This window comes from Crocodylus siamensis, chromosome 2, assembly GCF_052110815.1.
Source record: "Crocodylus siamensis isolate JL-2025a chromosome 2, ASM5211081v1, whole genome shotgun sequence".
NCBI classification, from domain to species: Eukaryota; Metazoa; Chordata; order Crocodylia; family Crocodylidae; genus Crocodylus; species Crocodylus siamensis.
Window position 1 is genome coordinate 248,613,015 of NC_143396.1, and position 12,330 is coordinate 248,625,344.

Below are 12,330 nucleotides of genomic sequence, written 5' to 3' on the forward strand. Positions count from 1 at the left end.
GACTCTAGCTGTTGGGGGAGTGCTGCACATGTGTGTGCGCACGCACACAAAAATCGCAAAAGAGTAAAACAGTATGTTTCTCTCTCTGCATATTTGGCAATGCATTTAAAATTACCTGTTTAATCAATTAGTTATTTTTTATGCTTATGGATGTCAGCGAGAGTTTCTGAACTACTGTTGAGCATCGGAAAGATTTGTAGCAGAACATCACAGCATGTGAAAGCCCTGTGACTGAAGACATAGGAAAGAAAAAATATTTCCTGTCTTTTTGGTTTTTAAAGCTAAGAACATTGTTCATTTGCTTTGTTTCCTGCAGCTATTTGATGTTATTTCCTACTTCGCACAGCAGAATCTGCGGTTGCTTGTGCTGAGCCGAAAACACTTGATGAAGGGATTTCAAACCTGGAATGGGAATGCATTGACTGCCATGCAGAGGGAAGTAGATTTCTTTTTTACTGCAGATGTGTAAGTATCAAAGCAAATGGCAAGTTCTTGGAAATCAAAGCCAGGTTTTCATTTGTGGAAAACAGCTCCTTGTAGGACTTAACTGTCATTATTATTAAATTCTAAGGACAAATACAGTATTTCAATCATGCGAAGTGGCTTCACTTCGATTGAGAAAAGCAAAGGAACCTGGGAACTTCCTTTGGAGAGCCCTGCTCCTTTCAGCTTTGAGAACTTCTAATAGCTGTAGGTACTCTGGCAGCAGAAGCGACTTTTCAATCTCATTATTGCCTATGGGGGAGAGAACAAGATACAGGTGGCCGTGACTAAAGTTACTACAGCCACAATATGTTATTTCCAGGCAGTTGGCTGTTTGGAACTAGCAGCATGGCACAAGGCCCAAACAAAAGACCTCATGTGTTGGTACAGAGCAGCCAGGGACACTAGCTGAAAACTTGTATGTCAGCCAGCTGACAGGAGGGAATATGGCAAGAACATGGCTGTGAATGCCAGTATTGACCAATGCTTTGTGGCTGATTTTGGCAGCGCCCAGTGCCTAGATCAGTAATTCTCAGGCTGCTGCAGCATGCTGTGGTGCACAGAGAACCTTTTAAGGGAACTATTGGATACTGTGCAGTATTAGCACTGTTAGTTGTACAAACACTACATAAGATTCACAAAATAAACCCAGAGATTTTAAGTAGGACTCTATATGGCAAAAACATTCTGATCTGTTGTGGTCCTTGTGAGTTCTTTATTATTTTTCTGTACTCAAGAAAAAAAGTGAAAGCTAAGAGCTGGCATTTTCTGAAGGGTGCTTTGAGTCTAACACGGCATGTCTTGAATCTAAAAAGGTTGAGAACCACTGGTCTAGGCAAACAGGGGTAGGAGAGGAAGAGAAAGTAGTAGGAGATGCTGTGAGAGCTGTCAGGAGACTGGGGGAAAGAATAAAATGCCACCAGGACCACTTCATGAGGGAAGCAAGGAAAGTGGCACAAACACCAATGTGGAAAACTGGGATTCTCACTCTGGGAGCTTTGAAATTAAAAAGCGAGGCTGTTAAAGGTTGCAAAAGGTCTTGGGCATGTTTCATGAAAACATCCAATTTGGAGACGAAAGTGCAGCACTTCCCACTGGATGTCATAAACCACTGACTTCAGTGATGGAGCCTATGCTCCTGAGCCAGTTGAGATCTGGCTCTGGCAGTGCCTGGCTGCAATCCCTTCTGGATCATGAGCTGGACTTCTGGATGTTGGTCCCCCTGGCAGCTCCTCCCAGAGCTCCTGGACCCTTGTGGGGGGGTCTCCCCAAGCCCTCCTGGGCTACCAGTTTTCCAAGTATGCCTAGAGCCACCAAGTAAGGCTCAAGACTAAACCACTCGTACAATTTAAATAAAAAGCATCTCAGCCCTCTGGCAGCCAGCCCCTAAACTCTGTCTAGGTTAAACACAAAACAAGGCAACTTACCTGCATCAAAAGTCTCTCTCTGCCCGAGGCAACTTCCCCTGTTCCCAGGCCAGCAGAGTTTCTTATCTGGTTTCACTTTACATTCAGGAACCCTGCTGCTCTTATCAGGAGGTCCTACCTTCAAGGCTTTCCAAGCTAGACTGCCTGACTGGCTCAGGTGTTGAGCTTATATGGCTCAATCCCAGCCCCCTTCCTGTCAGGTGAGTCCTTAAGCAGCCCCTTTTGCTACCTGCAAGCCACCTCTCAGGCTGCTTGCCCTTTTAAAGGGACAGGCATACGTCAGTGCCCTGTCACACCACCCTGTCAGTGCAGCCCTGTCAGCTGCATGTGCAACTCAGTACCTTATTTCCACTGGCCACACATCCCAGACTCTCTCTCTTGCAGCTCAAGGCATCAGTATTACTGCATTTACCCAAATCCAAGATGACCAAATATAAGATGGACCCCCCCTCCAAATTTGATTCTATAAGTGGAAAATATATATTGCTTAGTTTCCATGTAAAGTATCTAATTATTGGAAGGTCATCTTAAGTTGCCCTGTATTGCTTCCAGTGGGTGCTGTGGCTCTGGTCATAGGAACCAAGAACAGGAGATCTGGTGACTAGTACTTTCAAGGCTCTTTGGGGTGCAGGGAGGCCTTAAGGCTTTGGGTGCCTGGGAGGGCACAGATGCACAGTTGGCCCTTAAGGCTACAAGTGCCCTATGGAAGAACAGACAGGCCAGGAGGGCCCATTAAAGTTGAGGGCTGCAATGAGACAAGTGGGCTCCAGGAGGGACCTGGTGGTGATGTGATCACCACAAACTAAAGCTGTTTCTAAAGCCTGCAGGCAGCCTCCCTTATGTAATCTCCCATGAGAGCAAGGCATGGTGGGCAAACAAACAAGGAAGGGCTATATTAGAGCTTGAGCTGGGTAGAAGCCACGCCGCCCAGAGAGTGTCACAGCTGCATAGGGCACGGTCCTGCCACAGTGGGCAAGAGGACATACGAGGTTCAGGAAAGGAGAGGGTACCAGCCAAGGGAATGTCATTGTATGCTCTCTGTCACTGGCATCACTGCCACAGCCAGATGGATCTATGTAACGCTTCTCCTGGAGATCCAGTTCAGGAAATGGTTGTGGCAGGAACATGTGCTTTTGCTGTAGCCCTTTCTGGTCTGACCTGCACAGTCTCCTGGAAACAGAGGTGTGCAGGGCAGGTAGAACTGTCCTGCATGCCTCTGTTTTCAGGAACAACCTTACAGCCAAACTGTGAGAATTGGCTGCAAGAGAAGGGTATGCCTGCCTGCATTTCATCAGGCAGACAGGCTTACTGGTTCTGCTGCAGCTCTTCCCTGTTCAGCTCCAGTGTGCCTCCTGAAAACTAAGATGGCAGATTCACTCTGTGGCAGCAGCAGCAGCCTGGAGACAGATGCCACCTTCACCAGGTAGAACTGCCCCACACATCTGTTTTTAGGATGCGCATTAGAGTTGAACTAGTAAGAGTTACAGTGGAATTGGCATGCCTGGCTGTACAATGTAGTGCAGGCAGGCATGCCTCTCTTCTACAAAGTATGACCAATGCAGGTGACATCTTGAGAGAATCTCCCCAAATATGCAATGATTCCATGAAAGCTGAAGCTTAGTATGCTGTATGAAAAATCTTAGACCTTCTAGAAAACCTTCATCATAAAGCTAAGTTGCAGTTATGTTGTACAGATGAAACTGGAGGTGTGTATAATTGTATGATCATATGAAGTTACTAGCCAGTTGCCCATCAAGAATGAGGGAGGGGGTGGGCTGGGATGGAGTGCTGCTACCTAATGCCCTATGCTGCCCTGTTCTGTCTCTTGCAGGGAGCGGGGTGGGGGAGCCAAGGCCAGCAGAGCTGACCTCGGCTCCCACACCCTCCATCGGGTCCTCAGCACAGCTTCGGAACTATTGTGGCATTCCCCAACACTGCAAGCGCTTTGATTGGCTGTTTCCATCAGCCAATCGGAGCGTGAATAACGCATTACGGACAGACTTAGGCTTTTATAATATTAGAATTGTTATGGATAGTTTTGTTACAATTTTATATAAGACCATGATGCCCGTGAAGGAGCAAGCTGGGCTTTTGTTAAATGTAGCCATTTACTGTTAAGTCATCTGGCAAGTGGCTGTTTCATTATACAGGCAACCCCCGCTTAATGCCATTTCACTTAATGCTGTTTCACTATAACGCTCATTTTAAATTGATACCTGATTTTCCTTAGTGCTCAGCAAGTTTTGCTATAATGCTCACAGTGGCCATCTTGGGTTGTCAAATACTTTCAGTTTCACTTAACATTCATTTTGCCTAACACTCATTTTTCTAGGAACCAGTTAAGAATGCTAAGCAGGGGTTGCCTGTATTGTCCTTTTGATGGGAAGGGAAAACACTCTTCTCGATAGAATGGGCAACAGTTGCCTAACATTAGATGTCTCATAACTAAGGAGAAAAGTTCTTGTTAAAAGCAAGCTTAGTGATGAAGAGAGTTTTCGTTAATGATTATGAATGAAATTCATGTCAACACTTAATTCATTTCCTGCCTCATGTATGATATCTCTGCTTTCTATTTTTGACTTATTAAGAACACAAGATGATCCCTTTCTGTTGTACGCCACTCTTCATTCAGGCAATCATTGTAAGTTTGTTACTAGAGACCTTTTGCGAGATCACAAGGCTTGTTTTACTGAGACAAGTATCCGACACCTGTTTTTCAAGTGGCAACGGGGACACCAGTTGATGCTTTCTCCCTTGGCCACAAACAAGATAATTTTTATGGTAAGTGCTGTTTACAGTGCACAATGAGCAATAAAGGTATGCAGTATAAGATGCTGAAAAGCCATGTAAGAGATTCCTGTTGAAGCCTAAGATCTGGATCAGTGGGATCAAACTCCCAGATTAATTCACAAGAACACTTACTGAGTGCTCAAGAGGTCAGAGGCCTGTTGAAGGGACAAGACAATGACGTTTCAAGTGCTTAGGCATCTGTTTAAATGTAGAATTGTTGTTTTACATGAGGAGAACCTTCAGGTGCAGTGTACTGTGGGTGCTTATATCTGAAATTGGAGCCTTCCACATACTAATTTCATCCTTTTCTTGCACCTGGTTTAAGCTTGGAAATAGGAATTCTCCTTACTGAGTCTTCTGTAAAGTAGCATATTTAACCCTAAAAAAAGAACTCCTTATTTTAAGGAAGCATTCAGAGGCAAATACAGATGGTTTCAGTGTTCAGTGTAGTATACACAGTTGATCTAGGTAAGTGTTTGATGCAGTGAACAGATACATAATGAGCATACAGCCAAATGAGTGACTACTGTGAGTGTGCGATGCTCAGAGGCATCCTTTTGAACATAGCACATTTATAGTCGTGGCTGGAGGACATCAATTCCTATTTCCCTTTAGTCATTAACAACAGCTCATTAACAAGAGCTCAGCACTTAACTGGCCTCAGAGCTATATGATTCATCATGTGACATGTTCCAGGTCTTGTATTTTTCTAATGTTTGGTCTAGTTATGTTGTAATTGTATAGTATTTTCTTTAACCATCTTAGAATCATAAAAAATGAGGGTTAGAAGGGACCCCAGGAGGTCATTTAGTCCAAGCCCCTGTTCAATGCAGAACTGTCTTCAACAACGTCATTCCAGACAAAGCTTAAAAACCTCCAAGGATGGAAATTCCTCATCATCTCTTGGGTAACTTGTTCCAGTGCTTTACTACCCTCCTAGTAAGAAAGCTTTTCCTCATATGTAACCTCAACTTTACTTGGTGCAACTTGAGACCATTGCTTCTTGTTCTGTCATTTGCCACCACTGAAAACAATCAAGATCCATCCTCTTTGGAACAAGTCTTTAGGTAGCTGAAGGCTGTTTTTAAATATTCTCTGGTGTCTTCTCTTCTCCAGACTAAACAAGCCCACTTCCCTCAGCCTTTCCTCAGAAGTCCTGTTCCCCAACCCCCCTAACCATTTCCACTGCCTTGCACGGGACTTTGTCCAGTTTGTCTGTATCCTTTCTGTAGTGAGTGCCTCAAAACTGGACACTGCTCCAGCTGTGGTCTCACCACTGCTGAATACAGGGGTAGAATCACTGCCCTCAATCTGCTGTCAGTGCTCCTAATAATGCAGTCCAGTATGTTGTTAGCCTTCTTCACAAGGGCACAATGTTGGCTTATGTTCGACTTGCTGTCCACTGTAACTCCCAGGTCCTTTTCTGCAGAGCTGCTGCTTAGCCAATCAGTTCCCAGCCTGTACTGAGGCTTGGGATTGTTCCATCATAGATGCTGGACTTTGCATTTGTCTTTATTGAACCTTTGGTTCAATACACTAATTGGTCGAGGCCTCTCTGAATGCTAGCCCCATCCTCCAGCATATCTACTACTCCCCCCAGCTTGGGGTCATCTGCAAATTTACTGAGAGTGCACTCCATCCCATCTTTCAGGTCACTGATAAATATATTTAAAAGTACAGGCCCTAGGACTAATCCCTAGGGCACTCCAGTTAATACTGGCGATCAACTAGGTATTAAGACATTGATTGCTACCCTTTGAGCAATCCAGCCAGGGCTCTATCTAGTGTGAACTACCCCCTATTCAATACCCTCCCTGGCATCTTCTGTTATTGGTTTAGAGATGCCAGAGGAAATGTTTCCAACTGTTCTGTTCACTAGCCATTAATAAATCTATCATCTGTGATTTTATTCAGTCCTGTTTGTAAACCCAGCTATGCTGTCTGCCTCCACCACATCCTGTAGCAATGAATTCCACAAATTAACTATGCATTGCATTTAAAAAAAGAACTTTATCTTAAGTTTAAACCTGTCACCTGCTAAATTTCAGCAGGTGCTCCCTAATTCTAGTAGTCTTATTTTGCAAGGCAGATTAAAAAGAAAATGTTTGTGTCCAGAAATATCAAAGAAAAATATATGTTGTTGTTCTCTCATGGGAGATTGGAAACCAGATTTTAACTACTCCAAGACTTCAGCTTACTAACAGTGTTTCAGCTTTTCCTCACTAGAATTTAAGGTGTATTTGCATCCGAGAGAGAGAGAGATGAATGAATGTGTGCTTAGATGAAATATTTAGAAGTACAGAAGTCAGAGTCTATACAAAGAAGAAGAAAAAAAGGGGGAAGCTAGAGTCATAATTTATTATGACTTACTGAGAAAGATAAAAGTAAATAATAGAAACCTTCCAGTCAACAAAAGAACTTTTAGTGTAGTGCTTCCTGAGTTCAGTAGAACTGAATTAGAAAAAGAATAGTGGGGCCCAGTTATATTTTGTTTACTTGTATTCTGTGCATTATACAGGAGGTCCTGGATTTGTGGGCACAAGAATCAAGAACAAAAATAAGCTGCCTGCCAGCAACACTTCATATCTACTTTAACATATTCCACTTTGAGTTTGCCGTTTTGCAAAACCCATGAGTAGCTTTCCACTTAGACTTCTGAGAAAGGAAGGAAATATTTATTAGCAGTCAAGTGTAATCATTTTACTTTATATAGCTCAAAGTTGGTATGTTTTTTTCCCCCCAACAGCCTATACTTAATTACGATACGGTGGTACAGACTACAGGTGAGACATGGCATATTCCATATGATGACCAACGGGTGGAAAGATATTCCTATGAAGTGCCAAGGAAATGGCTTTGCCTTCAGAGAAAATAAGAAGAGTGCAGTTTTACAAATTGAAGCTTCACTCATTTACTACTGTTGTTAGCTGGCTACCAATCCTGCCCTCCCCCACCCCCCATACCATGTCTAGTTACAGGATTAGCATGCCATATATAAATCCTGAAGCTGACTAAATGTTCAGTTACTATATTGGGCTAAATTCATTCTTGCTGTAAGTTCACTGAAGTCAGTGACAGTACACCAAGGGTGAATTTTGACCATTACAATTGCAAACCATTTTTGTATCTTACTAGCTGACTTTTTTTTTTTTTTTTTAAATTAAAGATTAATTTTTCCATCTTTGAATGTCATAGTTCTTTTTCTCAAGTATTTCAACAGCAGTGAGATTCAAGAAATTTGAACTTATAGGCATATTTCTGAAATTATACCAGGGAGCTGCACACTGAACCTGATGCACATGGCTCAGTTTATTGGACCTAGTGTCAGGCTGGTGCACTTGATGTTTACTATTCACCTTTTAAATTTAGTATTGATCTTTCCTTAAACTGAGATTTTGTATGCAAGAGATTTGTTGCAGCAACATCTGTTAAGTTTTTGTTTGTGAGCATAAAGGAAATCAAGCAATAGAATGACCTGTGGATTCCAACACTAACTAAATTTTAGTTTCTGTCTTTGGAAGGATGTACAGTATTGAACCGATGTGCTCATGGAAACAAGTTGTTTTTTTTTTTTAAATAAACATTGATCATGGACATGCCTTCACTACAGCCAATTATATGGACTTGGACTCTGTGTAGACTCTTGTAAATTGTACCTGATATTATAACACCACAAAAGATGATGCAGAATTACATAAACATGAAGAATCCATTATTATTTATTACTGTCTTTACCTGAATCCAAGATGACTTTGAATTGGAGATGATCCTTGTAGCAGAGCTGGGGGCCAGAGGTGGTGGGATCTCTCCCTGGTGACCTCTATCTTTTACTGGTCTGGTTCTCTCCCTTTTACTTTCCTGCCATGCCTTTAATGATACTTTAAGAGAAAAAAGAGTTGGGGGACAAGGCTGCCTCTGTCCCAGGGTCTCACCGTCTGGCTTAACATGAACAGAAATGCTGTATGGATGGGTGTGTCCTGTTGATTCATGACCTCCAATCTCCTCTGTAGCCTGCCACGCTCATGCCTTGTAGGTGTCAGCAGTCAGTTCAGTGAGCCTTTGGCCTCAGATTCTTCTTCTGCCCTGTCAGGTTTATAAGCATCTGATCAGGCTCTCCCCCTCCTGGGGCTACAACTCCTTGCCTCTACCTTTCTCAGGCTGTGGGCCCCTGGCCTTACCCTCCCCACTTCTTGGAGCCATGGGTCCCTGACCCTGGCTGTACCTAATTCCAGCACTGGGCCTATGGCCTGGTCTCAGTCACTTCCCTACTTTTTCCTCAGGCAAGGTGCCTAGCCCTAGCCAACCCCCTCTCAGGGTAGAGCTCTGTTCTTGGCAGGATCAAGCTTGGTTGTGCTTCTAGGGCAGGATCAAGCTTGGTTGTGCATCTAGGTACTATTAGGACCTCCTTCTCTTCCACTAATCAGTCCCAAACCAGTTCAAATCATAACAGAAAAGTCCAGCACCCCAGCTATAATCAAAATCAAGCACTCTAACTGTGTAAGAAAGTTCAGCTCCCAGGCAACTCACAGTTCCTTAATACTCTACCTGTTGCAAGGTCTCTGGCAGTCTCAGCCTGGGCATAGCACCAAGACCCTCTCCTTGGTGATGGAGCAGCTAGGGTTCCTCAGGCAGTCTCCCAGCCATGGGCATCATGGAGGAACTCCTTCCCTGGCAGCCTCCCTCCTGGCTTCAAGTTCTGGGCTTATATAGGGCCTAGATCCTGCCCCTCCAGATCTTGTGATCTCCCAACCACTGCAGGTGCCTTTTCAGTTGGTCTTCAGAGCTGCTTCTAGCTAACTGCCCCACTTCCCAGTACTATTGTGGTGAAGCTAGCCTTGCAGTAGGCAGACCACTGTTCCCATCCTTCTCTGCCCTATTGGACTATTTGCTACTACCTCAGCAATAAGAACCTCTCCTGCCTAAGATCCAGGCGGCCTCTCTCTGCTACTCTTTTGCAAGCAGCCTAGTCCACCTGAACTGTTCCCAGCTGCCAGCTTTCTCCATAGTAACAGAAAGCCCCTGGCTGCTGCTGCTTATCCTCAGCTTATCTAACATCTTACTACTATATATGGTAGTTAGTCCAATAAAAGATATTACCAGACAAATTTTTCCCTCCTGAGCCCCTTACTGCCAGTATTAGGAAAGAAACTTGGAACTGAATGGGCACAAATACTGGTAATAGAATACATCACATCTTGAGCTGGTTCTTCAGAATAGGATGAAGCACAGTTACAGGCTGGTATGAAAGAAGACTGAAAAGATCTCACCAGTGCTGCAGCTGTGAATAGAGATCTGTTTGTCATGCTAATGAGTTACAAAATATCAGAGAGAACAATCATCCTGTGCAGTTCTGCTTTCCTGTGTCAGAGAACCTGACTCAAATGGACCTAAAGAAAGTTAATGAGTAGCAGACCAAAAAGAAATCCCTTTTATTTTTGGTTATTTTGAAACAAAAGCATAGTTTAAAGTTCAGTAATTTGCCACATATCCTATGGGAGCTGATGGAGAGGCTTCTGAAACAGTATCACTCCCACTCTTCCATGCCTTTTAAAATGTTGGATTTTTTAAAATTTATTGTAGGTCTGTAATACAAGATACCGAATCTTTGATTCAAAACATGCGAGTCTCTTGACGTATTACCATGATTTGCAGCTAGACTATATGGACAATAATTCTTGCAATTTTCTATCTTCTTTTCCTTAAAGGGACTCTGGTAGCTAGCTCTGTTGGCCTATGTAATGAGAATTTTCATAACGTTGTATTTAATTTTTTTTTTGTCTACAGAGGGAGTTGTTATTATTTGAGGAAAGAGGGCCAGTGTCTTTCTATGTACAATCAAACTTTCTCTCATAAGATGCAGTACATTACAAATAGGTAATTGAAAAAAAAATAAGGGGAAAAAATTAAAGGCACCTAAGAGATTGCTATCCAAAAAGTAGATGGAAATAGTATTTTCCTACAGACATTCTGAGTCCATTTAGCAGTTGTACGCTAAAAGGTAATAGATTTTGGAACATGGCTGTCCAGGTCAGTTTATGACACAATTAAAAAACCAAACACCTTTCCACATTCAGTAGGGGAAATCCAAGGCACTATAGTTTCATAGTTTCTAGGGTCAGAAGGGACCTGAACAGATCGTTAAGTCCAACCCCCTGCCCTGGGCAGGAACGAGTGCTGAGATCACAATATTCCAGCCAGATATCTATCCAGCCTCCTCTTGAAGACCCCAAGATATGGTAGAGCACCACTTCCCTTGGGAGCCCATTCCAAAACCTGGCAACCCTAACCATAAAGTAATGCCTCCTGATATCAAACCTGAACCTACTCTCAGTCAATTTGTGGCCATTATTCCTTGTTATCCCAGGCGGTGCCCAGGGGAACAGAGCCTCACCTATTTTCTGCTGGTCCCCTCTGGTGAGTTTATAGACAGCCACCAGATCCCCTTTCAGTCTTGTCTTGTGGAGGCTGAATAGATTCAGGCCCTTTAGTCTTATCTTCATAGGGCCTGGCCCGCTGCCTCCTAACCATGCAAGTGGCCCTCCTCTGGGACCTTCTCAAGGTTAGCCAAATCCCTCTTGAAATGCAGCGCCCAAAACTGGATGCAGTACTCTACAACTGCAGCCTGACCAGTTTTACATAAAGGGGAAGGATCACCTCCCTGGACCTCCTTGTGATGCATCTGTAGATGTACAACAATGTGCAGTTAGCCTTACTGCTTCCTCTCATTGGCAGCTTATGTCCATCCTGGAGTCAGCAATGACTTCAAGATCCCTTTCAGCCACTGTGTTGTTGGGTGTTCCCCAGCCTATAGGTGTTGCAGGTTCCTTCTCCCTAGAATCAGCACCTTGCACTTGTCTGCATTGAATTCCATTCTATTCTCAGCTGCCAACCAAGACATGTTCATGACTTTAAACGGGGAATTTCCCTTTTGATACACAGTGTGTCTTTTCAAATATCTTGCACTATGGTGATGCAGCTGTGGCAGAAATTAATCCTGAAAGAAAAGTCCCACCTTTTTTCCCCCTCTCTTAATCTGAAATCCATATACGTGTATAAACATACAGCCAGATTTTACTTGCAAAGCTGCTAATGCTTTAAAACAGTAGCACAAGAGTGACGTTGTGGCCAGCACGTTGCAGGAATTACACGAGGTACGTATTCCTTAGGAAGACATCGATTATCAGACCAGCTATATAGCTAGGACTAAGTTAGAAAAGCTTCCAAATGCAGGGCGTTCTTTGCCAGGGTCTAACGGAAGTGCGGAATTCACAAGCTTGGAATGGGAGGGGGAGGGATGGGGGTGGGTGCTCGGCAAGGCGCGGCACAACCCCCAGCGCCCGAGAGGCTGCTCCGCCTCCGGCCTTCAAGACCGTTTCTCCCTTGCCATGTGAGGGCGCGCCGCGATCCGCAGCATGCCCGTGCCGCGGGGTGCCGACTGCGCGTCGGAGCGGACAGAAACAAATATGCGAGAAGCAAGTGCGGGGGGCGGCTATGGTGGGGTCTCGTGTGGCCAAGCGCGCCGCCCTCCTGCGGCTCCGACGCCCGAGAGGAGGCAGCTGCGGTCCAGCTGATCGGCTGCCGCCCTCCCGCGATGCCACCGGACCTGGCTGCCGCCTCAGCTCGCCGCGGC

The 12,330-nt window shown here is 44.3% G+C and overlaps 1 protein-coding gene across 2 annotated transcripts in view; it reads left to right on the forward strand.

Annotated features, from left to right (window-relative positions):
- Positions 1-12,310, forward strand: part of PRORP (protein only RNase P catalytic subunit) — a 94,669-nt gene extending 82,359 nt beyond the window's left edge. For both annotated transcript variants that reach the window (XM_090033611.1, XM_090033610.1), the window contains exons 6-8: positions 317-465; positions 4,499-4,691; positions 7,447-12,310. In XM_090033611.1, coding sequence (XP_089889737.1) covers positions 317-465; positions 4,499-4,691; positions 7,447-7,575 — 471 coding nt within the window. In that variant the 3' untranslated portion in view covers positions 7,576-12,310. The remainder of the gene's footprint in view (positions 1-316; positions 466-4,498; positions 4,692-7,446) is intronic.
- The last annotated feature ends 20 nt before the right edge of the window (positions 12,311-12,330 follow it).